This window comes from Suricata suricatta, chromosome 15 (genome assembly GCF_006229205.1).
Source record: "Suricata suricatta isolate VVHF042 chromosome 15, meerkat_22Aug2017_6uvM2_HiC, whole genome shotgun sequence".
Classification (NCBI taxonomy): Eukaryota; Metazoa; Chordata; class Mammalia; order Carnivora; family Herpestidae; genus Suricata; species Suricata suricatta.
In genome coordinates, this window is record NC_043714.1 from 19,146,105 (window position 1) to 19,173,020 (window position 26,916).

The 26,916-nt window shown below is 40.8% G+C and overlaps 1 protein-coding gene across 9 annotated transcripts in view; it reads right to left on the reverse strand.

Annotated features, from left to right (window-relative positions):
* Positions 1-26,916, reverse strand: part of NCOA2 (nuclear receptor coactivator 2) — a 278,300-nt gene that overhangs the window by 88,146 nt on the left and 163,238 nt on the right. For 6 of the 9 annotated variants that reach the window (XM_029923147.1, XM_029923150.1, XM_029923143.1 and 3 more), the window contains exons 3-4: positions 13,829-13,933; positions 11,421-11,593 (exon numbers count right to left, since the gene is read on the reverse strand). In XM_029923147.1, coding sequence (XP_029779007.1) covers positions 11,421-11,593; positions 13,829-13,914 — 259 coding nt within the window. In that variant the 5' untranslated portion in view covers positions 13,915-13,933. Of the gene's footprint in view, positions 1-8,823; positions 8,960-11,420; positions 11,594-13,828; positions 13,934-15,332; positions 15,410-16,227; positions 16,417-26,916 lie in introns of those variants that run through there. The other 3 variants (XM_029923146.1, XM_029923145.1, XM_029923151.1) reach the window with 3 other exon arrangements.

A 26,916-nucleotide genomic window follows, 5' to 3' on the forward strand; every position in this document is an offset into this window, starting at 1 on the left:
GAATAAGATAAGATAGTGTATGATATGGAAATTCAAAGGAGATGACTCTACATTGGTTGAAAAATAAGAAGTTCTTTGTTAAGGTGCCTGGATGGCTCAGTGGATCTAGCACTTCACTCCTGACTTCGCCTCAGGTCACGATCTCAAGGTTTATGAGTTTGAGCCCTGCGTCAGGCTCTGTGCTGATAGTGTGGAGCCTGTTTGGGATATTCATTCTCTCTCTCTCTCTCTCTCTCTCTCTCTCTCTCTCTCTCTCTCTCTCAAAAACAAATAAATAAACCTAAAAAAAAAGTTCTTTATTCAAACAGCAATATCTGAGATGAACCTTGAAGAATGAACACAAAGACTCTAGTGAGAATGGACAGAAACGGGACAAGGAGGCGCTCCAGATAGGGAGGTAAGAGTTTGAACAGTGATACAAAAGCAAAACACCTAAGTGTGTGTCAGCAATGGTACGCAGTCTAGGGAGCAGTCTTAGGGGATACACAAAGGATAAGGGACAGAAGGACGTAGCGATGGGCCAACCTGGTCAGATGTGGGGCAGTGGTGACGGTGCCCTGTCATTGGATGTTCTAGTATCATCCAGCCTAGAGTCCCTGTCAAAGAGCTTTACAACCCTAAAGTAGTTGCACCCCTCCATCCTCGTGGACTACAAAAGCTGAGGAAGACTCAGTCAGATGAAGGGGGAGAGGAGAGAGGCGTTCTGGGCAGAAGATACAGAGGCAGGAAACTGCGTGTGTGCAGGCTTGTGCCAGGGCCAGCTGTGGAGGAGGGGGTGCAAGGTGAAGGGAGTCTGTGGGCTGGAGCAAGGGAGAACAGACAGGACTGGAAACACGTCACAGAGGGACTTGTATGCTGTGGTGAGAGCTCTTCTCTTGGACTCTGTCACAGAGCCTACAGCAGTCACTGAAGCTAAGGCAGAAGGATCAACTTGGCCCCCTCTCAAAGGGGCTTTAGAGGGCACCTTCACCCAATTCTTGGGGAAGAATGGCTCAGTATTGCTCCCTGGGGCTCAGGACAGATAGGACTATTCCTAAGCCACAGAAGAGACAGGCGTGGGTGGCATACTGATCCATCACCTGTTGACAAGAAGGAGGAAAGGCTGAGCTGCCAGGATACAAGTGGGCACTCTTCACTAAGGATCAGGTGGGAATTAGGCAGAAGATGAGAGCTGACCCCCAGGGGGCTAAGACCAAGGGCTCTTGCCTAAGTGTTCAAATAAGACTGTGCTCTAAGTCATTAGTGACAGTGTCATAAGAGACTACAAAATAAAATTTTACATCAAAGAAGTTTCTCTATCTTTGTGTTTAAACATGAACATGCGCGCTTCTGAATTTGTTGCCCATCCTCTTTGTCAGGCTGTCTGTTGTTGGTCTATCTTTGTGGGTATTGCTTACCTTTCCATCTCGTTCTTCCCCGTCCCCTCATTCCTCCTGTTCCTTCTATGCCCCCTCAACAAGCTATAAAAATGAATAAAAGGCAGGGGTGCCTGGGTGGCTCAGTCAATTAAGCGTCTAACTCTTGATATTGGCTCAGATCATGATTTCACGGTTTGTGGGATCGAGCCCTGTGCTGACAGCATGGAGCCTGCTTGGAACTCACTTTCTCTCCCTCTCTCTGCCTCTCCTTTGCTTGTTCTCTCTCTCTCAAAATAAATAAACATTAAACATTTTTTAAACAAATCAAAGGTTATATATAAAATATTTCTTGTTAAAGATGACTAAGGTATTTTGTAGCTCTGTAGCATGTTTTAACGTTTTTTCTCGTTATTGTGCTTTATTAAGTGCCCCCCCGCCAGCCTTCTGCATTCAGCAGCATTTTAAAAAAAGGGTTCCTATTTCTAGTATCTCTAGAATCTAGAAACCATGGAAGACAACTTCAAGTTAACTCTGGAGAAGACTGCTAAGAGACTCTCATTTTATGTCACCTTCTCCAAATTTCAATATTGCTTACAGTACTTTGCTTACGGTCCCATCTGATTCTGACCTGCCCTTTTCAGCCCCAATTTCAAACAAATGCTTCGAAGTCTCATGTTCTGTAGCCAGCCGGTCCGACTGCACGCATAGCGCACACCTCTGAGGGCTCCTGTGCCTGTGCTCAGGCCCCTCTGCTCCGTTTGGGAGGCGTCTCTCCCCCAAACCTCACGCTCTCACCTTTTATAATCTCACTTTTCCAGAAGAAAGGACCAGAGAAGAACTATAAAAACAACTAGAAAACAATGAACAGAATGGCATTAAGTATTTATCTACCTACGGTTTCTTTAAATGTAAATAGACTAACTGCTCCAATCAAAAGATCTAGAGCAACTGGATGGATTAAAAAACAAAATCCATCTATGTGCTGCCTACAAGAGACTCACTTCAGATCTAAAGACACATGAAACTAAAAATGAAAGACAGAAAAAGATATTCCTTGTAAATGGAAGCAAAAAAAAAAATCGAGGCAGCTATACTTATATCAGACAAAATAGACTCTAAAACAAAGACTATAACAAGAGACAAAGAAGGGGATCATTAATTCAACAAGAGGCTATAACAACTATAACTATCTCTGTGCCCGAGGAACACCTAAATGTATGAAACAAACATTAAAAGACATAAATGGAGAAATTGACAGGAGTATGAAGTCAGGGGCTTTAACTCCCCATTTACATCAGTGGATAGATCATCCAGACAGAAAATCAACACAGTGGCTCTGAATGACACGTTAGACCAGATGGACTTATGAACATTCCAGCCCCAATCAGCAGAATATACATTATTTTCAGGTGCACAGAGAACATTTCCCAAGATAAATGAAGGTTAGGTCACAAAACAAACATCAAAAAATTTAAGGAGATTGTAGTCCTATCAAGCATCTTTTCTAATAGTGGTAAAACACTAGGAATCAACTACAAGAAAAAAAAAAAACTGGAGGGTAGAAAAGAGAAAAAAGACAAACATGTGGAGGGTAAACAAAATCTACTAAACAAAAAATGGGTCAACAAAGAAATCAAAGAGGAAATAAAAATTACCTTGAGATAAATAAAAATGAAAACACAATGATTCAAAACCTTTGGAATGCAGCAAGAGCAATTTCAAGAGAAAATTCAGAGTGATACAGGCTTACCTTGAGAAATGAGAAAAATCCGAGAATTGAGAAAAATAAATGCTCTAACCTTACACCTAATGGAGCCAGAAACAGAAGAACAAAGCCCAGAGTTAGCAGAACAAAGGAAATAATAAAGATCAGAGTGGAAATAAATTAGAGACTAAAAGAACAATAAAAAAGATCAATGAGGGGCGCCTGGGTGGCTCAGTCGGTTGGGCCTCCGACTTCGGCTCAGGTCAGATCTCACGTTCGTGGGTTCGAGCCCCACGTCAGGCTCTGTGCTGACAGCTAGCTCAGAGCCTGGAGTCTGTTTCCGGTTCTGTGTCTCCTTCTCTCTCTGCCCCTCCCCCTCTCATGCTCTGTCTCTCTCTGTATCAAAAATAAATAAAACATTAAAAAAAAAATCAACGAAACAAAGAGTTGCTTCTCCTAAAAGATAAATTGATAAATCTTTAGCCACACTCAATAAAAAAAAGGGGGGAGGGGCTCAAACAAAATCAGAAACGAAAGAGGAAAAATTACAACTGACACCACAGAAATACAATTGTAAAAGACTGCTATGAAAATGTATATGCCAACAAATCAGACTGCATAGAAGATATGCATAAATTCCTAGAAACATACAATCTTCTAAAGCTGAATCAGAAAGAAACTGAAAAGTTGAACAGACCAATTACAAATAATGAAACTTAACCAGTAATCAAAAAACTCCTAATAAACCAGAGTCTAGGATCAACGACCTCACTGGTAAATTCTACCAAATATTTAAAGAATAGCTGTTAAGCTATTCTTCTTAAACTTTTTCAAAAAAATAAAGAGGATGGAGTTTTTCCAAATCCAAATCTACGAGGCAGGCATTGCCATGATACTAAAATCAGACTAAGACTATGAAAAATCTTAATAAAGTGGGTTTAGAAGGAATATACCTCAACATAATAGAAGGTCATATGTGACAAACCTACAGTCACTTCATATTCAACGGTGAAAAGTTGACAGCTTTTCCTCTAGTATTGGGAACAAAACCAAGATGTCCACTCTCACCACTTTTATTCAGTAGAGAACTGGAAATCCTAGCCACAGCAAGCAGACAAGAAAAAAGCCATCCAAACTGGTACGGAGGAAGTAAAGTGGCCACTATTTGCAGATGACATGATACTACAGCACACAGAAAACCCTAAAGAATCCACCAATAAACTGTTAGAACTAAGAAATAATTCAGTAAAGGTGCAGAATACAAAATTCTGCTGCATTTCTATATGATACTAATGAGCTGGCAATAAGAGAAATTGAGAAAACAATCCCATTTACAATAGCCTCAAAAAAAACCCCACAAAAAAACCTACTAATACATTTAACCAAGGAGGTAAAAGATATTGATGAAAGAAACTAAAGATAATACAAGTAAATGTAAAGTTACACCATGCTCATGGACTAAAGAATTACTATTAAAATGTCCGTACTAGCCAGAGCAACCTTGAGAAAGAGGGAGAAGCTGCAGGTATCACCACCCCAGATTTCAGACTACACTACTGAGCTACAGTTATCAAAACAGTATGGCACTCATACAAAAACACAGATCAATGGAACAGAACACAGAGCCCAGGCTTGTGTGGTCAACTAATCTATGACAATGGAGGGAAGACAATCAAGCAGGAAAAGTCACTTCAATAAATGATATGGAGAAAACTGGACACCTACATGCAAAAGAATAACACTGGATCACTTGCTTATACTATTTACAGAAATAAACTCAAAATGGATTAAAGACCTAACATTAAGACCTGAAACCATAAAAATCCTAAATGAAAACACAAATAGTAAACTCTTGGACCCTGGTCTTAGAAATATTCTTTTGGCTCTGTCTCTTTTGGCAAGGGCAATAAAAGCAAAAACAAAAAGTTGGGACAACATCAAACTAAAAAGATTTTGCACAGGGAAGGAAACCATCGACACAATGAGAAAGCAACCTACTGAATGGGAGAAGACCTTTGTAAATGATCTACCTGACAAGCAGTTAATATACAAAATATATAAAAAAAAACATATGCAATTTAACACCAAAATGAAAAAAATCCAATTAAAAAATGTGTGGAGAATCTAAACAGATGTTTTTCCAGGAAGACATGCAGATGGCCAAGAGACACATGAAAGGATGTTCAGCATCACTTATCATCAGGTGAATGCCTATCAAAACCACAATGAGCTATTATCTCATACCAGTCAGAATGGCCAGTATCAAAAAGACAAGAAATATCAAGTGCTGGTGAGAAGATGGAGAAAACAGAACCTGTGTGAACCCGTGTGTTGGTGGGAAAGTAAATTGGTACAATCACTGTGGAAAGCAGTATGGAGGTTCCTCAAAAAATTAAAAATAGAAAAACCATATAATCCAGTAATTCTGCTGCTGGATATTTACCCTAAAATAATAAAAATGAGAATCCAAAAACCTATATGCACTCCTATGTTTACTGCAACGTTACTTACAATAGACATGAAAGCAACCCAAATGTCCCATTGATAGATGAGTAGATAAAGAACATGTGGGGTATGTATGTGTGTGTGTGTGTGTGTGTGTGTGTGTGTGTGAGTGAGTGCATGCATCCACAAACCACACACAATATAACATCTCTCAGCCATAAGAAAGAATGAAATTTTGCATTTGCAGTAACATGGATGGACCTAGAGAGTACTATGCTAAGTGAAATAAGTCAAGCAGAGAAAGACAAATACTTTATGATTTCAATTATGTATGGAACCTAAAAAATGAAATGAATAAACAAACAAAAAACCAGAAACATTCATACATACAGAGAACAAACTAGTGGTTGCCAGAAGGGAGAAAGGAGAAAGGGGGATGGGAGAAAAAGGTGAAGGAATTAAGAAGTACAAACTTCCAGTCATAAAGTTAAGTCATGGGAACGAAAAGTATAAGGAATAGAGTCGATAATACTGTAGTAACTTTTTAAAAAGTAAATTTATTTGAGAGGGGGAGAGAGATAGAGAGAGAGAGAGAGAGAGAGAGAGCACGCATGCAAGGGAAGGGCAGAGAGGGAGAGAGGAAATTCCAAGTAGACTCCGAGTTCTTAGCACTTTAAGAAAAAAAAGTTGGTAATTGAAATTCAAACTGTATGCAGTGAATAAGGGGCAATGTTTTTTAAAAAAAGTTAAAATACATATGTCATTATCAGTTTCCCATTCGTTATCCAAATAATCAAGAGTTTGTACCATCATGATACTTGACCTACACCAAAACACTGTCTTCAGTATACGACTATCTACAAGGGCACGACTTAGTGACGCTGAGTTTCCAGTGGGGTTACTCTGCCACCACCCTAAGTTTTCACTACGTGGACCCTAAACGAGGCCAAAAAGCATCACCGCAAAAGCCTGATTTATAGATCCACCACCAGTATAAGGCATCTGATCTCCGACCCCTTTTGCTTACTTTGCTTCATGACAGGTATTAGCTCAAGCTTAGGCTTCAGCTTTGAATACCAATTTCCATCACAAGAACTTCATGCAGTCAGTATGGGGAAATAAAGAACGGGAAGGGAAAGCATAATCTTAATAGGTTCCACGTTTACTTTTAGGGGCAAGAATTAGGTTGTTGCCATTACTAGTTTCTTAAATATTTGTTACTTTATGAATTTGACTCACCTGTATTTATACTAAACTTGCTCACTTCCATGCCTACCAGTGGTATACTGGGAAATGCTTAAAAAAACCCAGCTCTTTGGGGGAAAATAGTAAGCCTCAAGGATACTAGTATCCTAGTATCAAGGATATGTAGCATATAACCTACAAATGATAATAAAATATACAACACTCTTTATTGTGAATTCCAAATGGCCAACTGATTCTTCTAGAATGCTTCTGTTAATTTTTGCCACATTCTTATATTACAACCAACCTATGATTACAACTGATAAAAAAAGGTTCCAATATGAATATTGGTTGAAATTTTCATTTAAGTTAATAAGACAAAGATGGAATAATGAAAATGTGTGAAGATGCTATATGCAGAAAGATAATTTTTTTTTGATGATTAGAAATTAGAGGCTTAATTTATTTGACTGGCCTTAGCAGAAATATAATTGTTAATCATTAACATTTTTCTCCATTACATTTTTCCCCCAAAAAATCTCCATTACTTTTCCTTAAGTCTAAAGTGACAGCCAACAAAACAAATCAAGCCCGATTTGTAGGGCTGACCAGTTTTCCAGGGCATCGCTTTCACCAGGGCTGATTTCAATGTAGCACGACTGAGCCTGGACTTAGCCAGAGCTACAGAGTCACCAGCACTACACGTCTATGTAGGCAGACACAAGACATGAGGGCCTCTGTGTAATGGCAAAATGAAGAATAATTAGAAAATGATGACTTTTAGTCTTCCTTGCATTTTAAAATATAGTTTCATCATTAGTCTATGTAATTTTTAATAATGCTGTGCTCATCAAATGGCTCATAAAATTCTTGAAACCAAGCAGCTGGTTTTCGGTGGTCGGCAGGGGTGGACACACCTAGCACACCACGCCCCTCACCTTCTCTTAGACACTGGCAGCCTGGCTCAACAAGAAAGATCCCCCCAGAGCTAGCTTGTACCAACACAGGTTTTTGAAATGCACCTTTCATTCCTCTTGTTATTTACTCATTAAAGCTACTTTTAGAAAACCAATAATGAAAGGTTGAAACCAAATTTCTATTAACTAATCGATACACTCTGTTTTCAAATATGCTGCACTAAAGTGGCTTTAAATGAAGCAACAAATGTTTTCCAAATAATAAAATCCATTCGAAATTATTATTTTAGATTTTAAAAACTACGAAAGGTGTGCCTGAATTGGGGTGACACAGGAGACATTAAGCAGGGCAGTAAAGATGCATTAATTTTTGGTACTCCCCTAAATGTTTGTCACTTTATATTTCAATTTTATTTCTCAAGTGGATAGGAATTACGAAGTATTTTCCATCAAAATGTTTATTTAACTTTCCAGCTAAGGAGTGTGAAGTCGGACACAGTAATTCACAATTAAAACACGTGTATGTTTTATACTAATTATTCTTCTTCTGTGGAACAGAAGCAACATGAGCCTCCCTGATTATGGAAAAAGGTTATTTACTATTTATGGACCGCTGAGTTTCTAAGGTGTAGAAGCCAGAAGTTTAAAACATTATCAGCATTGTCTCAAAGAGGACAAGACACGTGTGTACACTCGCTCTGCTTCTGCAAGGTCCACGGCAGTGGGAAGGCCCTTGGAGGGCTCGCGTCTGCCGAGCGTGGGTCTCACGGAGCGCTAGAAACGAGAGAATGCTTACTTATTTAAAGAGCTGGCCAGTCTCCCTCCAAATTCTCATCCTTTAGCCCATTTTAAATAATCCACTCTTCTCTCCTCTATTTATAAAGCAGATGGAAACTTGGGGAAGAGACTTGAGTGAAAAAGCCCAACATGCCTGGCTCATCGGCCCGAGCTTCTGACAACGGACGTGGTGCCGTAAATACAAGCCTGGCTTTTCTGATGGGTGGTCTTTACTGCGGCACCGCAGACAACTCGGTTTAACCTCCCTAGCACAATTACGATTTTGTTCCGTCTGATACCTGTGACTGAATTATAAGTTAAGTTTGGAAACTCTGTAAAGATGACGACGGCTGGACTTCATCTGTGCTGACGGGAGGGGCACGAGCCAGGCCGGCAGGCACACAGAGCGAGGGAGAAGGGCTCGGGTCCGACTTACGCGCTGCTCTCGGGCCTCAGCGGGCTCTCAGCTGCGGCGACAAGTCCAGCTGACCCCGACGCAGCTGGCGCTGGAGTGGTCTGCATGGGCTACGCACAGTGCTCTGCCCTCAGAAAGTTTCCCTCTTCGAATGACCCTGGAGACAAGGATATTCATAATCCGCTTCCCCACCGTTTTTATTTCCCATTTTCCATCTGAAGGAAAAGCTCATGGTCTGAAGACCTCGACATGTGTGAAGAGAAGAAGGTGACTTTCTGCTGCCCTCTGTGAGGAAGATATTGTTGACTGCCTACCAAACATTCACTGGGCTGGGTGTTTGCTGCTGCATTTACATAGCTCATAATTTCTCCAACAACCATGCAGCCTCAAGACTGTGATTGCTAAACTCTGTATGAGGAAACAGAGTTTCAGGGACAGAAAGTAATCTGCCCAGGTTCAAAGAGCTTGAAAGACGCAGGATTCAGACCTGGCTTCTGTCTGATTTGATTCTAAAGTCTTGCTGCCTTTTGAAAAACAATTTAGTAAGCAAACAATACCTTTAAAATATTAGATTGAGACCATCAAAGTGTATCTGGGCTTTTCATTTGGTTTTTAACTTCTGCCTCCCTTTGCAAAACACATTAATTTTCCAATCAATAGGAACGTTATTATACGACTACGTCGTGACAGGGTGTTTATTGTTGCTGCTTCTTGGGTGGTTGTGGGATGCAGCCGTAGGATTAAACCTACAGGAAAAATATGGCAGAGTCCCAGCGTGGCACATCCTAACGCGTTTTATGGTTTGAAGGGGGAATTACCAAGGTTTTGCAAAACTTCAAAACCTTGTGCAAGACCTTGATAGTAAAAAAACATACATAACTGTTTCAAAGTGTGAAAGCATGGCCTACCATGCAGAGTTCACAGAACTGTCTCTTTCAGCTTCAGGAACTGGAAACGAGTAGCTTGATTTCTCCACCACAGGATCAGCAACTAGAAATACAGCCACTTCGAAGCACTATGAAACTTTAACCAACTATTTCTCCTAAGAGCTCTATGAATGTTATTCTATCCATTTGCTAATACCAAAAAATGAAGAAGATACAAAATTGAGGTTAAACTGAGGTTCTAAAAAATTTTTTTAAATATTTATTTATATTTGGGAGTGAGAGCAAAGGAGCGCATGCAGGGGAGGGGCAGAGAAAGAGGGAGACACAGAATTGGAAGCAGGTTCCAGGCTCCAAGCTGTCAGCACAGAGCCCCACGTGAGGATCGAACTCACAAGCCACAAGATCATGACCAGAGCTGAAGTCGGACACCCAACTGACTGAGCCACCCCCCAGGTGGTCTTGAGGTTTTCTTCTTCTTTTTGTGGAAACTAAGCTGAGTTTGTGATGACTACTGGATCTCAAAGGGGAAAGAAGGAAGGCAAAAGAGATGAAGGGCTACTGAGGCAGCACTGAGAGCGGACACTCGCTGAATGCCTAATGATATCATTTTGATGGAGAAACCAGGAAATAAAGATTGATTTTCAGACTGGGTTGATATGAGAAACTGTGTTATTTATATTATGTATATTTTTAAGTTCTTAAGAGAAAGAACTACATGTGTCAAAAAAAATTTTAATATAAAACATAAGCTTAATAGCAAATGCATGAAAATTAAAAATGCTATGATGATAATATGCAAATAGGTAAGCTAGGATTTTATGACCGACGGGAAGTTTCAGGTCATAGAGTTACACAAAGACATTCTTTTCCCAAAATCTGCCTCTTTTGAATATCACATAAAAAGGCAGAATAAAAACAATGAACTCTGAGAGGATGCATTCAAAAACACATTACAAGAGATAATAATCTCCCAAGCCCTGAAGGAAAGCAGTATATGAATACTTTCAGAGCATATATTGGCCCTGAGCACACACGACACTGTTGATACTTGCCTAATACTGATTTTTTTTGGCACTACAAAGTCCAGCGTGCTTTTTAAAATATTATTTTCTTAAAATTTTTTTCTGTAGGCAAAAATATCAAAGAAGAGAGGCAGAAAATGATCTCCGAGAAAAAGAAAACCCCAGGAAGAAAGCTGTCATGTTCCGTGTGTCAACTTCACAAAAGAATTCTGACTAGAGGCTTGAGCCTTTCAAATCTGTCATTCAGGATATGAAATTCTAATCTAGTGGCCTGGCCAGTGGAGGCTTTGACTTAATCAAACATGCTGACCAGCTGAACCAGGAGGTGACTTACTTCCTTACTTCTGGGTTCCATCTTTAGTTGGCTTCTCACTTGCAAATTATGACTGTCGCTTGCTGTGCGAGCAATGAAAATCCCAACATAGGGGAGGAGAATCAGTGGGCACCTAATTGAGTTTTACTAGATGAAAAGTTACATCACCCTGCCTCACCTCAGTCTCCGCAGTCATTAGGGGATTGCTGAATTTTATATAAAGCCTATTTATAAACCTCGGCAAGGGATACTCGCATTCATCTTGCACTGTGACATCATCTCCTCATCAATAATTTAAGCCTAAGAAATGGATTAAAGGGACTCTGAAGGGACTTCTCACACATGAAAAAACAGAGAGCACCTAAACTCTGCAAAAGATTAATTCAGGCTTCTTACCTTGTTCTTTGATCTGACGAATTTGCTTCACAGTTTCTTTTAAGATTGCACATTTGTCAGGTTTGAAGTTGAAGTTGTCTATGTCATTAAAGTTTGCAAAAATCAGCTCTGCAAGTTCTTCGATGTATTTATTTTCCTGCTCACGGTTACGTTTCTCAGTGCTCCTCTTGGGACTACAAACGAGAAACATGGTTTTTATGATGAATTTGAAAAAAAGCTGTTATAAAAAAAGAAGCATGTTACACAAGTTCTAAAAAAAGATAGTAAACAAAAGTTACTTACACAAACATGGAAGTACCATGGGGGGAAAAACCTGAATTTGCCCTAAATGTTGCATGTTTTATTGAAATCAAACTTCCAGCAGCACATGATTTTATATTTAGTTGTGTGATCATTTGTTCACTGTGCATAATGTCTCCACTGGACAACGTCCCTCCCAATTGCAAGTGTCAGAATGCCTTGCTCATCACTGCTTCGCACAACATGTGGCGGGAGTGGGCACTGAATTTATTGTTGAATACACAGAGGGATGTTTTAGAAAAATAAGGGAGATTATGTTATACAATTTTAAAAACTTATGTAAGATTAGTAAAAGAAGAAAGGGAACCTAACCTAGTATAATAGGAATAAAGAAATAGCAGTCATTTTTGGTAAAGCATAAAAAGATAAAAATAAACCTTCATTGTCTCACAGACTTCTATAGGACGTTGTAATCAAACCAGTCTTTTTAGATAGTGCAAAAAACCACAGTACGGCCAGAAACAAAAGCGAAACTGACCCAGGGTATTCGATAATTGTCCAGTCTGAATGACATACAAAATATAAACAAATGGTCTGAGTTCAACTAAGTTTTAAAAAATTAATGGAAAGGAGGAAAAAATAAAAATTGGCAAGACCTTCTCATTTGAATTTAAGCTGGCAAGTTCCCTTTGACACAGTGTGCAACTTTTCTTTTTTTTTTTTAGTCGAGGGCCCACATTCAACAGTACAATAAGAAAAGTTAAGTTGTTTAATGAAGCAGATTTCTGTATTTTTAATATATAATTATTTATATAAAATACCCAGTGATAAAATGTTGTCTGTAATATCCTTGCACAGCACCAGCACAGCACTGGGTAAAACGCCAGCCCTCCGCTCTCACAGTCTCCATGTTATCAAGCTGCCTGTTTGAGCGGATTCCTGAGCATGAAAGACGGACAGAAAGCCAAGGACAGCCAGGAGGAACGAGATAATCTGGAGGGGACGCTCTGGAGCTAAGGGTTGGGGGCTGGGACGTGGACAGAGGTGATTTCATAGACTTGTTTTGCTTGGCAACTAAATATTGGCTTTTGGCTCTTTCTCCTTCTCTTCCTGTCCTAATGGCTCTTCCTGGTCCTCTTCCCTCTTATTCTCCATCTCATCTTTTTTACTGGCCCCTTAGCAGAAGTTGCTGTTTTTATTTCACTTTTAAAATCGCTTATATGATTTAAGTCATCAAAAGAATTAAGTCTTCTACCTTTGTTTCCTACTTGCCTAGTTCTCACCCCCTAAAATGGGTTAACAACTCTTAAGTGTTTCCTAATTATCCTATCCTATAAACAAATGGTTTATACAAATGGTAGTACTCCATAACCGTGTTCCGAACCTTGTTGTACTCTGCACCTATTCTTAAAAGAGATTCTTCTTACAGCAATCCATTAATATCTTAAATATAGCTGTATTGTATTCCCCATTATGGATGTATCACAGCTGTTTAAACAGTTCCCTATAAACATTTAGGTTTTTCCTAATCTTTTGCAATTATTAAACAGTGCTGTTTAATAATAAGTAACCTCAGTGTCTGTCACTTTGCATGTATGAAAGTATAAACTGTTGGAAAATTTCTAGAAGTACACTGCTAGTCTGAAGAGGATATGCATTTATAATTTTAATAGATAATGCTAAATTACCCTGCAATTCACACTTCCATCTAAAATATGTGACATGGAACTTGCTTTAAATTGTTTTACTCACTGAAGGGCCACAATCTTTGTCAACAACTAAAAATAAATTAATAAATAAAAATAAAACCTAGCATAGAATTAACAGCAAATTCTACTATGGGATCTTTTGTCTTTATGACATTCTGTGATCTAACAGGAAAGAAAATATGGAAGACTCAAAATTATATAACAAATGCATTTTAATAGTTAAGTACATAGGGGATATTAGAAGTATGTAGCTTTTTTCTTGTAAACAATAATAAAATCTGCAACTGATTAGCATAACCAAATGTAAGCTAAATAATACATATTCAAAGGTTTAACTGTTTAGGAGAAAACCCCAATACCGTATTTCTATTGGGTGTAAAATCAATGCTAAAATATCAAAAGAGCAGGCATGCGGCTTTCATGACAAATACTGATTCTGTTTATTAGCAAGACTCTAACCTGGGTCCAAGCTGGTCAGGACATTCCTTGCGCTTTCTTGTCTCTGCCCTGGAGGGGTCAGAGGTATTTTCTCCCATCCCACTCATCTTGAACACATATCAGCAACTAAAACAAGAAACGGGGGTAGGGGGTGGGGTGGGGGTGGAAAAAGAGAATACAGCTGATGATAAAGTGCCTGATCAATTTACCAACCATATAAAACTTTGACTTCAATCAGAAATTTGACAACAGTCATTAACATATTGTTCTGATTCATATGCATGTGTAACTTCTCCCAAAAGGGCTCAATTTTTGTTTACCTTGCTTAAGAGTTGAGCATATGCCAAGGTTAACATTTAAAAAAAACAAACAAGCCTACCTCACTGGGCCCACACTCCTTGAACGGGCATTGTATTTCAGCAACACCATGAACTACAATCTGCTAGCCCTGGGTTTTGGCCGCCAGCCTTCAGTTTCAGGAGTGATCCCGCACCACCGGGAAACTACAGGTGTTGTAAGGGGCTCCTCCCAGTCTCAGTTTTGGGTTGGCCAATGTGAAGTCTGCCGCAATAGCTCAGTCGTGATAGATAGCCCTGGGAAGAGGCAGTGTCCCACCACTAAGCTGAATGTTTCCAAATCCAGACCAGCTAGATCTGACCCGCTTGTCCTGGTCCTGCACGGGCCTCCAAGAGCAACGCTCCCCAAACGGAGGGTGTTCGCGCCTCCCCGTGGAGTCTCCCGACCCTCCACACCCCGTCCACCCGGGAACCGCTGCCCCCCCCCGCCCCCACTCCACTCAAGCCCTCTCTCTCCAGCAGCTCCTCTTCCTGAGCACACCTCCCCTTGGCAATTTCCTCCCGCACATCCTGCTGCTCCCAGGTTCCTTCCCTGGCCTAATTCTAGCTGCTATCACCACAGGTCTCAAAATGCACTTAAAAAAAAAATCAGGGAATATTATTGACCCCAACGAAAGAGGACAATTACTGGCTTCTGCTTTCTGGATTCCTTCCAATAAGAAAAGAAAAGGATATATTGTAAGAGAATCAGTGTGTTGGCCTTGGTCATCATTAGCAACATCAAAATAGTATTTAAATATGCAAAGTACAGAATGATAGAGGTTTAAGTTCTAAAAGAACTAAACAAAGGGATTAATAACAGATACTGTGGAAACAAAAGGGTTATTTAAGCACAAGGTGCTTAATAACTGCTTAGCCAAAAAAAAAAAAAAAAAAAAAAGGCAGCCTGAAAAGCTTAAGTCAGCACTTAAGTCATTCTCAGAGTTCCAGTTCTATGCTACTTCCCCCTTCCTCCGTCTTCCAGGCTTCTAAAGTCACTTTCACCCTCCTTTACTTTCTATAGTGGCTTTTCTTCCTTTTGAGACAGGGAAAATCAGATGGGAAGGGCAAGACAGTAGATGGGAAAGTAGTTAAGAAAAATGCCAGAGAGTAACAGACTCATGGAGACCAAGGACCCTGAGGAGGGTGGGCTAAGAAAACACCACCCAAGACTGATCATGGTCACATACCCATCAACTTGCCAGCTTTCCCTCTGCGCACTCTGAGATGCTCAGTCTCCCTCCAGTCATCTCTTCAGGGCACAACTCTGATCCACAAGGGCAGAGGAATGAAATTTTTTCAGAGTCACGTGTAAGTAGGATGATGAAACACTGTATCAGTTGAAGGAGGTTCCACCAATTGTACATTATATTCAAGAAGTCACCCAGGAGGGGACAATTCTGAAAGCTAATGCCTGAGCTTCCTGCTGCTGGGAGCAAGTAGCCAAGTCCCAAGGTCCTGTACTGTGGTCACAATTTGGGACTGATAACAAATTTAATCTGTATTTAGTTATTTATTTAGCATTTGTAAGGCACTAAGCAATTCCCAGGCATGATTTAATCATCAAAACAGACTATGAGAGGCAATCGAGCAGAAAAGCTAATGGCAGTATCCATGTCCAAACTCCACCATTTGGTTAGCTGTTGGACCTTAAGAAGTTACCTCTCATGCCTTAATTACCTCGTCTGTAAAATGGGGATAAACATTGGCATCTCCAGCCCAGGGCAATTGAGCAGATGAGCCAATGTACATAGGTTTACACATTCCTACTCTTAAAAAAAAAAATGTCTATTTATTTATTTTTGAGAGAGAGAGCACACAAGAAGGGGTGAGAAAGAGAGAGAGAGAGAGAGAGAGAGAGAGAGAGAGAGAGAGAGAGGGAGAGAGGGAGACATAGAATCCAAAGCAGGCTCCAGGCTCTCAGCTGTCACCACAAGCTCGACATGGGATCAAACCCATGAATTGTGAGATCATGACCTGAGCCGAAGTCAGATGCTTACCCGACTGAGCCACCCAGGTGCCCCGTACACATTCCTACTCTTAACTAAGATGTGACTACAAATAAGCTGTTCTTCTAGTACTCACACAGGCACAGGTCAGGAGGGGCAGCAGCCAGACATGGACCGCATGCGGCTCTGTGCTGGGCTCTTCCCCTCATCTCCGAGTCCCTCATTCATTCAGATGCCCGCCTGCCAGCAGGAGCTGGGCTCAGTGCTCACGAAGCACAGGGAGGCATGCTGCTCTCCAGACAACAAGGGAAGGGAGGAGATGCATCTGTTTACAGGAAAAACCCCAATAAGTAAAATGGGCAAATGACTGGTACTCGCTCCTGTGTACTCGAAGACCCAAGAAAGAAGAACACGTCGCTGGCTCGGACAGGGAGCCAGAGCTGGCCTTGAGGAAGGCCTGGGAGTTGTAATGGCGGGGAGCCAGCGCGTGCAGGAGGTACAGAAGGACAGCGGGTGAAGCAACAACCACACCAAACCCCTCTCAGATGATACCTATGAACATCCCTTCTCAGTATTTCTCTTGGAATCACAGTTATCATGGTTTCACTCATGAGCACGTAAGAAAAACATTACCCCTCCAAGCTAAGTAAGCTTTCAATAAATGACCTTGAGGATTTCACCCTGGAAGCAGCGTCCTACAAATCATAAGCATTCAAGTAAATTTCTTCAAGAGTGGATTTATTTTGAGAGAGAGAGTGGGGGTGCAGAGAGCGAGGGAGAGAGAGGATCCCAAGCAGGCTCTGCACTGTCAGCACAAGGCCTGATGTGGGGCTCAATCTAAGGAACTGTGAGACCATGACCTGAGCCCAAATCAAGAGATGCTTAACTGACTGAGCCACCCAGGCGCCCCTCACGTAAATTTTTATCATCAAAATATAGCACTCATTATATAACAGAATGCCCTACATAGCAGCTATATGTGTTAAGTTTCTTGGTGAAAATTCCTATTTGCTCCCCAAAGTCTCACCATATACATTAAACACAACAAACAGCATTAGCAGCAAGATCAGGAAACTCTTCAGAAGACAATTAATATAAATGACTACCTTACTTAAAATCAATACCCTGTTCTGGAATTCAGCACTAACTTCAGCCATCATCTCTCTTCAATTTCCCCAAATATATAAACTAATACTTATAACATGGCAGGAAGGGGCAGAATTGATATACTTCAACTAAGGGGCGAGAAAGAGTAAAGCAAGGAGCTAACAATTTCCGGTCTAAGTACAGAAAGCCGGTGGAGCAGACGGACTATACTTTACTTGTACCTACCCAAGACTGGTGCACAAACCACTCTATTTGTAGCTCTGAAACATCATTAATTTCCTCTTGAAGTTAGGTTATTTACAGGCCAGGTTTTCCCTTTTATGATTATGTGATGGTATCTTAAACACATTTCCTCAAAATAAAAAAGTTTTAACTTTGTGAGCATACTTGTTTCTTATTTTTCTGCATCTACCCATATGTCCTCTATTCTAAGCAATTTTCCTGGGCTCTGTGTGACGGTTCACACTGCCAACCAACCTGTAAACCACCAAAGGAAAAAAAAGGGGGGGGCGTCTGTATAATTAGGGACAGGAGGATGCGTTCTGCCGGCCACAGCCATCCCTCTGAGCCACTGCTCACCAGCCAAGGGGGGGAGGGTTAAAAACACAAGACTCTCAGAAGAAAAGGGAAAAAGGTGGGGGGAAGCAAATTTAGGGTTGAAGTTGGGAAAGGAGGGGGAGGGTGAAGGTGCTGATAGGCAGTGGCCTGCCCCCGGGCACCTCTTTCTTGACTACCACAGGGCCAGAAGTAGATGAAATCCTGGAGCAGACGTGTGGATTTATGCCCTAGTCTTGAGTGGATGAACCAAATAAATAACAGTGAGCCTCGTTAACGAGGTGCTCCAAGAGAAGAAGGGTGTTGCTCTAATCTGGGTGACTCCGACGGATACTCTTAATGCCCGAAATGAGGGCAAGTGTCAGGATTTCACACCAGAACGTATGCTGGGGCTAGGGGTGTTCACTCCCCCGTCACACCCCTTCCAGTGACACAGAAAAAAACCAGAGATGGATAGAATGATAGATTCAATAAACAGATTTATGACTACCAGTGTGCACTTAGGCACAGAAAAATCATCTAAAATAAGCTATATGGATAATTGAGTTTTAATGCATTTTTGTAGATCAAAGTTAAAAGTCAATTCCCAATAAAAGAGTGAGACACAAAAAGAAAAAGAAAAACAGTGAAGGGTAGCACTGAAGGTTTAGAAATCTTATTTTGTAAACAGGACTTAATAGCTTCTTAAACTTTCTGCACATTTTCAACATTCACATGAAATTAAAATTCTTGAGCGTTTCATTCTCGGTTCTGAAACTGTTCAGTGTAAATCACAAAAACTGAAAATGACACCAGTAAACTCTTGGGTCATATCTGATGGTAATTACAGTCATTGAGAACAAGCCAGTTTCTACCAGATGTGGGGGGCTGTGAAAGGACAAGTCTGGAAAAGGAGTTTCAATTTGTCCCCTCCCATTATCGATAACAAACAATAGTCCTGCTCTCACTGCGACAGCACCTCCTCCCCTACATCCTCTGATACCAACTTGTATCAACCAGATGGTAGAGTTACAGTCACCAGAATTAAGGCTTGCTGTTTTTCAAAGTAACGGTATTCTGGGAGAGGTGAACAATGCCAGCAATAGCCTTAGCATAAGGATAGAAAGCAAAATGCAATGTTGAGTCACAACACAATTAAAAACTGTACTTTTCTTTCATGAAATTCATCAGTGTAACTTACAGGGTAACAAAGCTGTGGCTCACGATACAGGCTCACAAGGAAGCTAGTTATTCACCCAGACTTCATGCAAACGACCATGTGCATTTTATCTATTATCAGGACTGGCCATCTTCCAAACTAGGCCTGTAAAACTGTCAGATTTATTATACGTGGAACAGATTCAGTGAAAGAATAAATAAGGATAATACTGTTGCTGAAATCCAAACACAGTAAGTGATCAACATCAGATCTCTCTATTGCCAGTTCCAAGGAATATTTTTAAAAAGTTAGACCCTCTCTGAAATTCCTTACTTTGAAATGAAGTTCATAATGAAATGACATACAAAGAGCTGTTGAAACAACTTTCCTTATCAACACCCACAAGAGGAGGAGATGCCTGATAAATCATCTTGTTCTTGATATGAGATGAGAGAAGCTTCTGTAGCTTCCAAGGCCTTCCAGGCTCTTTCTGAACTCTCTTTACAGGAGAGACATGACATTTGCTGTGTAATCTGTAGTCTGATTCCTTCTGCCCTTTGTAAGACTAAGAAATACTCAAGCAATACTGAAGCTGTACGTTAATCTTCACTGTAACACTTTTCTATTTCTGTTCTATTAAATCACAAAAGGATAATCTTCTCAGCCTTCCATCGGTTAGAAGCCCACCTCAGCAGTTAAAGATGCATTCACACTATTCCTTTATCACAAGTGAAAACATTTGCTCATTCTAAACTCAAAACAATTTGTCCCTTATAAAGTATACTGTGTTCTGGGAATGGGAGGAATCTCTTTACTTTAGAAAGAACAATTTCTAGGCCAGTACCTGATAAGTCTAAGGGAAAACAGCATCTAATGCTTAAAGATGCAAAATGTGCTTTTGCAGCTGATAGATGCGTGAGAAAGGCAGAAAGCTGGGAATGGCCAGACCTTGGAAGTCAGTAAGCCGATACAGAAACAAAGACATCTAATTGATGGAGGAGGGGAAATACCCTTTTCCAAAGTGTCAAGTGGACAAAATTAACCAAAGAAATATTATTTTGGCAAGACCCCAACTCTTGGCAAGAATTACATATCTTCTGCAGAAAATACGTAGATTATGCAAGGATACACTGTTGCTTCCTATAAATAAGCAAATAAAGAAGTAAGACACAAAGAAATAAGCAAACACCTTCAAATGTATGTAGAACTGTGTCGATTTACAAAGTGCAAGCATGAGAGCACAGGGAAACATCAAACTTTTTCTTTCCACCAGCAAAGCAATTAGTGCATTTAACACAGTGACAGGATGCTATCCAGTATTTCCAAAATAAACTGTAGTAGTCACATGGCATATTCTTTTTTTCCCCAGAGTGTTATTACCCTTTTTTACTAGACCATAAGAACACTTTTACCTGCATCTTAACAAAACATTACAGTGCTTCTGGCTTTTCATACAATATTAATTTACCTCACACACTACAGTATACATCTACAGTTTCAAACTCATACAACTGCATGTTAACTCACACAGTGACAACAGTTAAACTGTAAAGTTTTAGGAAACTTGCGTCATGCCAATACAGAATAAAAGGCATCTTCGTTGAAACACATGCTCATTTTAACTTCACTAGTTTTGAGCAACTTACTATATACACCTGACTTTTTTAATAGCTGCAACAAGCCAAACACAAAGTATGATTATCAGGATCTGAGTTTTCAATGATGAAGCACTAATACTTTACAGTTGAAGACAGTATTAAAGAGAAAAACAGAGCCTACGACTCCGTACTACTATTCTCCAAGTAAAATGGCTTCAGCACCTACCTCCTCTTGGGCTGTTTCTCACTCCACGGAAAAGTAATACAGAGTATAAACAAACGTTTAAGCTACAGAACTCCTTCCTTTTCAGTATGCTCTTAGATTTACTTTTGTATAATGGCCTTAAAGTGGTATATTAGACAGTAACTAGAAAACATATTCCATTTTCTGACTGAAAGCCAATAATACTCATGAATTTTTTAGCTGAAAGACACTTCAAGATGCCACTGGGAAGACTGGAATAAACACATTAGCCTGCAAATGGGCAAGCTCTTTAACACACGCTGCAATGACCAAATAAATGGCGAAATTCGCGTTTGCCGGTTACACAAAGAGTTTGCTGTAATATTTCCATCATCCGCATATCTCTTGAAGAAGGAAAAATCCTCTCTCTGAGTCTTATCTTAGCAAAATCCGGTGCAGGATACGTGAGTAGCAGAGAGCTGCGCTAAACTATCATTACCGACAGGGGGAAAATGTCTAGTCTGACATCAGTGGCAAAAGATGGTTTCTACTTTCTGAATTCTCATAGGCTAAGTTCCTTAATATAGCCAGTCCCCGGGCTGCTTCCATACCCAGCGCCCGCAGCCGGCCGCCAGGAATAGCAAGGCCAGGCTGCAGGAAGGCCTTGGCCGTGAAGGCAGGGAGAGGGGGGCGCGCCGGCACAGCGGAAGTGCGTCCCGGCTCCCAGCAGCGTGCACGGCCCCTGCTCAGTGTTCACTGAAGGCGCGGTGTTCTGGAAAAACGTCATTGCACCAAAAACTACAACGCGGTGCTTGTGCTGGAGTTTCATAACATGTCCAGAGTAAAATTCATTTATCTTTTTTTATTCTGAAACCCATTTTAAACCTCTTTATGAGATGATAAAAAAAAACTTCCTTAATTTAGGAGAAAAATTTATGGAAATGGCAAAGGCAAGATCATCTGTTTCTATACAGAGTATTTTTATTATTTCAGGTGCAAAACATTTTTAACTAAATAAAAGTCCTCTAGGGGCACCTGGGTGGCTCAGTCGGTTAAGCCTCTGACTTCAGCTCAGGTCATGATCTCACGTTTGTGGGTTCAAGCCCCACTTCGGCTCTGTGCTGACAGCTCAATGCCTGCTTCAGTGTCTGTGTCTCCCTCTCTCTGCCCCTCCCCGCTCATGCTCTCTCTCTGTCTCAAAAATAAATAAAACATTAAAAAATAATAAATAAATTTTAAATAAAAGTCCTCTCTCATAGTACTGTATTTTGGGGGGGGTGTGTGTATGTACTAACATTTATGAAGTACTTTTTATAAGTACTTTGCACACATTTTCTGTCTTAAAAATCCCCATTTTTATGTTTATATACATGTGTATACACACACACTCTCTCTGCCTTACAAATTATCTAACTTCTCTGACCTGTTTCTATGAGAAATTTGCCCAAGTCCCATAGAAAATAAATAACAGGTCAGGAGTCAAACTCAGGTATAATTGTGATAACTACTCCTTACTGAGTATTTACTAGCATGGCAGGCACTCTGATGTACTTTACACATACGGACCCCTTCACGGCCTGTGACAACCTATGGCCAGCCCCATTTTCCAGATGAGGAAACAGAGATATAGAATAAAGCGGCTTGACCAAGGCCACAGTTAGGAAGTTTTAGAGCTAATAAGTAAATCCAAAGACTTCCTCATTTCTTAACCACTGCAATGTGAGCACTGAGGTTCCTGTATTTCAATACTTTCACCGAAGAAACAAATTATTACACACTATAGAAAGAGTATATTATAATTTAATCTGATTACTGGTCAACACATAATTTGAAAGTACTTTCCTTTTTTTGCTAAAAACCTAACGGTATTATTGCAAAATGTAAAAACATTTCTTTTTACAAAAAACATACCTACTTTAGGATCATTCATCTATGCATTTAAAATCTAGCTAATGCGCCAAGCAACGTTGCAGACGTTGGAAACAGAGCCGTGAACAAAGCGAAAGGCCCTGCTCTCCTGATGCTCACACTCTATGCAGAAAGGAAATCATGCCTCAGCTCAGAAGCAATTACTCCCTGAAGGGAAATAAAGTCGTATGGTTATTACTGAATTTATTATGAAATTACTGACATAACAAAACAAGCTAGAAATTTTCTCTGCCAAACTAAGAATGTGGAGTTTCATACCAAACAGTAAAATCTTTCTTTTCCTACAGAATCAGAAGTAGTAATTGGTTAATTTTAAAAATCAGATATCAAGAACAATGATAGAAAATAACACCTACTACCTCTCTTTTTTGAGAGAGAGAGAGAGCGCGAGAGAGAGCGAGCGAGCAAGCAGGGGAGGGGCAGAGAGAGAGGGAGATGCAGAATCGAAGCAGGCTCCAGGCTCTGAGCTGTCAGGAGAGAGTCAGATGCAGGGCTTGAACCCACTAATTGTGAGATCATGAACTGAGCCAAAGCCGGATGCTTAACCGACTGAGCCACTCAGGCACCCCATGTCTCTTACACTCTAATAAGAAACTGGAAAAGGAGGAAATAGTAAAACAAACACTTATTATATCAGATAGTGATTTGCACCTTACAGAAAAATAAGGTTAGGGTACAGTAAAATGTAGCTGTTTAAATGGGTAGTCGGGGGGCACCTGGGTGGCTCAGTCTATTAAGCAGGTTAAACGTCTGACTTCAGCTCAGGTCATGATCTCACAGTCCATGGGTTCAAGCCCTGCGTTGGGCTCTGTGCTGACAGCTCAGAGCCTGGAGCCTGCTTCAGATTCTGTCTCCCTCTCTCTCTGCCCCTCCCCTGCTCTCTGTCTCTCAAAATAAAATAAAGACATAAAAAAAGTTTTTAAACAGGTGGTCAGGAAAGTTCTCTCTTGCCTGAGTGACCTCTGAGCAGGGACCTTCCTAACATCCTAACAGAACTCTACGACTCGTAACAGAATGTATTACGTGGTAATGAGAGGCTGTGCAGCACAGTGGCTCAGAGCACATCTGTTGTCCACTCCGGTTTGGGATCCTGGGAATATCACATATTAGTTATGTTAATTATGTTAATTAACCTCTTTGAACACAAGTTTCTTAATTCCTTCAAGAAATAGTCATAGATATCTTTGTAGGTTTGTTCAGAGCATGAAATGTAAAGGGCATACAATGGTGGCTGGCACCTGGTCAGGATTTATTTAATGGATGTAAGCTAGTATAGGTTGAATTTTGACAATATATAAATGTTTACAATATAATCTAAGAGGATGGTGGAAACAGATTAAGAAGATTAATTTATAGGGAGAATTAGAAGAACCTTCAGCATAATATTACCAGTTAAATTGTTCTAATGGGCACTATAGGTATAATTTTTGTGTCTTCTAAATTTCCTTTAACACATCAGACTTTTATGAGTTTAAAAAAAGAAAGGAAGGACAGAAGAGGAAAAAAAGGGAGAGGGAGAGGGGAAAGAGGAAGGGAAGGGGAGGGGAAGGGAGGGGAAGAGGGAAAGGAAAAGGAGAGGAAGGGGATAGGAAGAGAGGGGAGGGAAGGGGAGAGGAAGAGAAGGGAGGGGAAGAGGAAAGGAGAGAAGGGAGGGGAAGGGGAAGGAAGGGAAGGAAAGGGGAGGGAAGGGGGGGAAAGGAAGGGAAAGGAGGGAAGGGAAAGGGGAGAGGGTGGGGAGGGGCAGGGGGAGGGGAGGGGAATGGGAAGGGAGGGGAAGGAAGAGGAGGGGAGAAACCTGGTTGTGCTGCTGGGAAAAAACAGAACAAGCAAACCATAAAGAGATGTGTTAAATAACCAGCTCTCTGGAATGCAAGTGACAAATGTACAAGGTTTTTACAACCATATTTTTGGGCAGAATATTGAATAAAATCAGGAAAGCCTACCTTATAGTACATAAGAAACACCTAGATAATTAGAAATTGGATTTCATTTAAATGAAATTTGAAGTATGAAGTTATTTCCTTTAGTAAATCCAAACATATCCTACAATAGTTTCCAAACTACTAAAACTATCTTGCAACCAACTTCTACTTCTCCAAGTTTACCTGAAGTTCTCCTATAGAAGAAAGATGGCAGCTCTTGGTCATTCTGGACTCATTGCTTACTCTCCTTAACTTCAGGAACTTTCTCATGTTTGTTTTCTCTCTACTGACATGACTCTCTTAAACCAAAAAAACAAAAACAACAAAAAAAACCCTCAAATGACAAGAGTCTTCCAGCAAAGGGTACTAAAATTACTTTTTCCTCAGGAAAATCATATCCCTCAAGCTCAGCTGAAAACCCGGCCTCTTTATGAAGGCTTCCTAGACTCCAGGAGGAAGAATTATTAAAGATTCCCTTCTCCTGGGGTGCCAGGTGGCTCGGTTGTTTAAGTGTCCAACTTTGGCTCAGGTCATGATCTCACAGTCCGTGGGTTCGAGCCCCACATAGGGCTCTATGCTGACAGCTCAGAGCCTGGAGCCTGCTTCAGATTCTGTGCCTCCCTCTCTCTCTGCCCCTACCCTGCTCATGGCTCTGAGATCAGTCTTTCTCTGTCGCAAAAATAAATAAACATTAAAAGAGAGAGAGAGAGAGAGAGAGAGAGAGAGAGAGAGAGAGAGAGAGAAGAAAAAAAGATTCCTTGCTCCTTATTCCCAAGTGCAGGGATGCAGAAAATTAAGATAACACTTCTTTCTCCTGCACCATTAGAGGGCCCATGGCACTCTCCTAGTGCTCCCCCTGCTCCCCCCCCTGCAGTTTCTGGGTGCCACAGGGGACACTCAGGATACCCCTTCTTTCCTGCTTTTTCTCATTTTCACTCATTTTGACTCCAGACTTTCTTAGGAGTTCTTTATCTCCAATCAAACAGGAAAACAAAGTAGGGGTAGAATTTTCAAGCACGCCCCAGGAATAGGAACCAAATCAAGCTTGTGGTCGGGGGAAGAAGCTGGCACATGGTGGCAAGCCCCTTTGGCAGCTGAAGCTGTGCTTCCTTACCCAGCTGGGTAAAACCCAGCTCAGAAGTCTTTTTCTGAAATACGCTTTTTTTATGTGTTTTCTGTGTTCTCTACTGCTCTCCAACAGAAGTGGAAAATGAGCAAGGAGGAAAAACTTGGTTTGCTGGGAGGACCTCTGAATCATTTTAAACCATATAAATTCCTATAAACTTTCTTTCGGTCACATCGTTACAGTAACTCCAAACGGTCTTTACTGGGAGGCAGTGGCTGCCATCAAAAACAGCCCCCTTCCCCCACAATCCAATTTCGTCTTCTAAAAATAAACCAAATTAAGTGCTTTTCCTTGCAAATAACACATACCTGCAGAATGATTTTACTGAGAATGACCAGAACTTAGAAAGTTGTTTACAATTCAGCACTCTAAAAAAAATTTTTTTTAAAATAAAGGTGGCACCTAAAAATATGAGCCACCACACCCACCACACTCTAACCATTTTCTTCTTTCTCAAATGTTGGATTTTGGTAATCATCAAAACTAACCGTGCTGTAGTTTATGGGAGTTATGTTTCAGTTTAAGTTTCAAACTTGGGACAAACAGCTTTCAGAAGAACAGTCATGTTGTTATTGTTGTGACTGTACAGTAGAGCCCAAGTCTCTGATCTCAGGCTCAAGGGCAGGGAGCCCTAAGGTTTGGAGGACTGTGAGGACGGCAGAGTTGTCCCGGGGAGCCGCAAGCGGAGGGTTTGCTCCCCTCACTGGCGTCAGATGGAGAGGTGTGACACCGTGTGGAACTGAAAATATAACTGGACTCGAGAATGGTAGCTTCTAGTTACCCATTGGATAGTTAATACGAAGTTAAACCCAAATTCGCTTAAAGTGTGTTACAAATCACAATAATTTAATGGACGAAATGAGGGCGGCCTAGAGGAGGCCTTGAGAAGATGAAAACCAACTCCTGTGGCAGCGTGCGCTGTTCTCTACCTGCTTCTTTCATTCCTAAAACGTGCAGCCACGGAGAGAACAAAGAGCAATTGTTTTGTAAAACCTACACCTTCGGATAAAGATCTGACTGTTACCCCTTATTTAACCATAAGGGGCAGGTAACCAGCTTAATATGACACTTAAAAGAAAATAAGAGAATTGCCGGACACCTCAGAGACAGCTAATATGTAATATTACTTTTGTCTGGTACCAAAACCAAAGGGATAAGGATTCATTAAGCTGAAACGCAAACTCTGGTTGCAGCGGGCTGGCGATGTGGAGAAAATGACGCCGGCCCTCAGAGCTCTCGCAACGTATCATGTCCGTGTTCACGTTA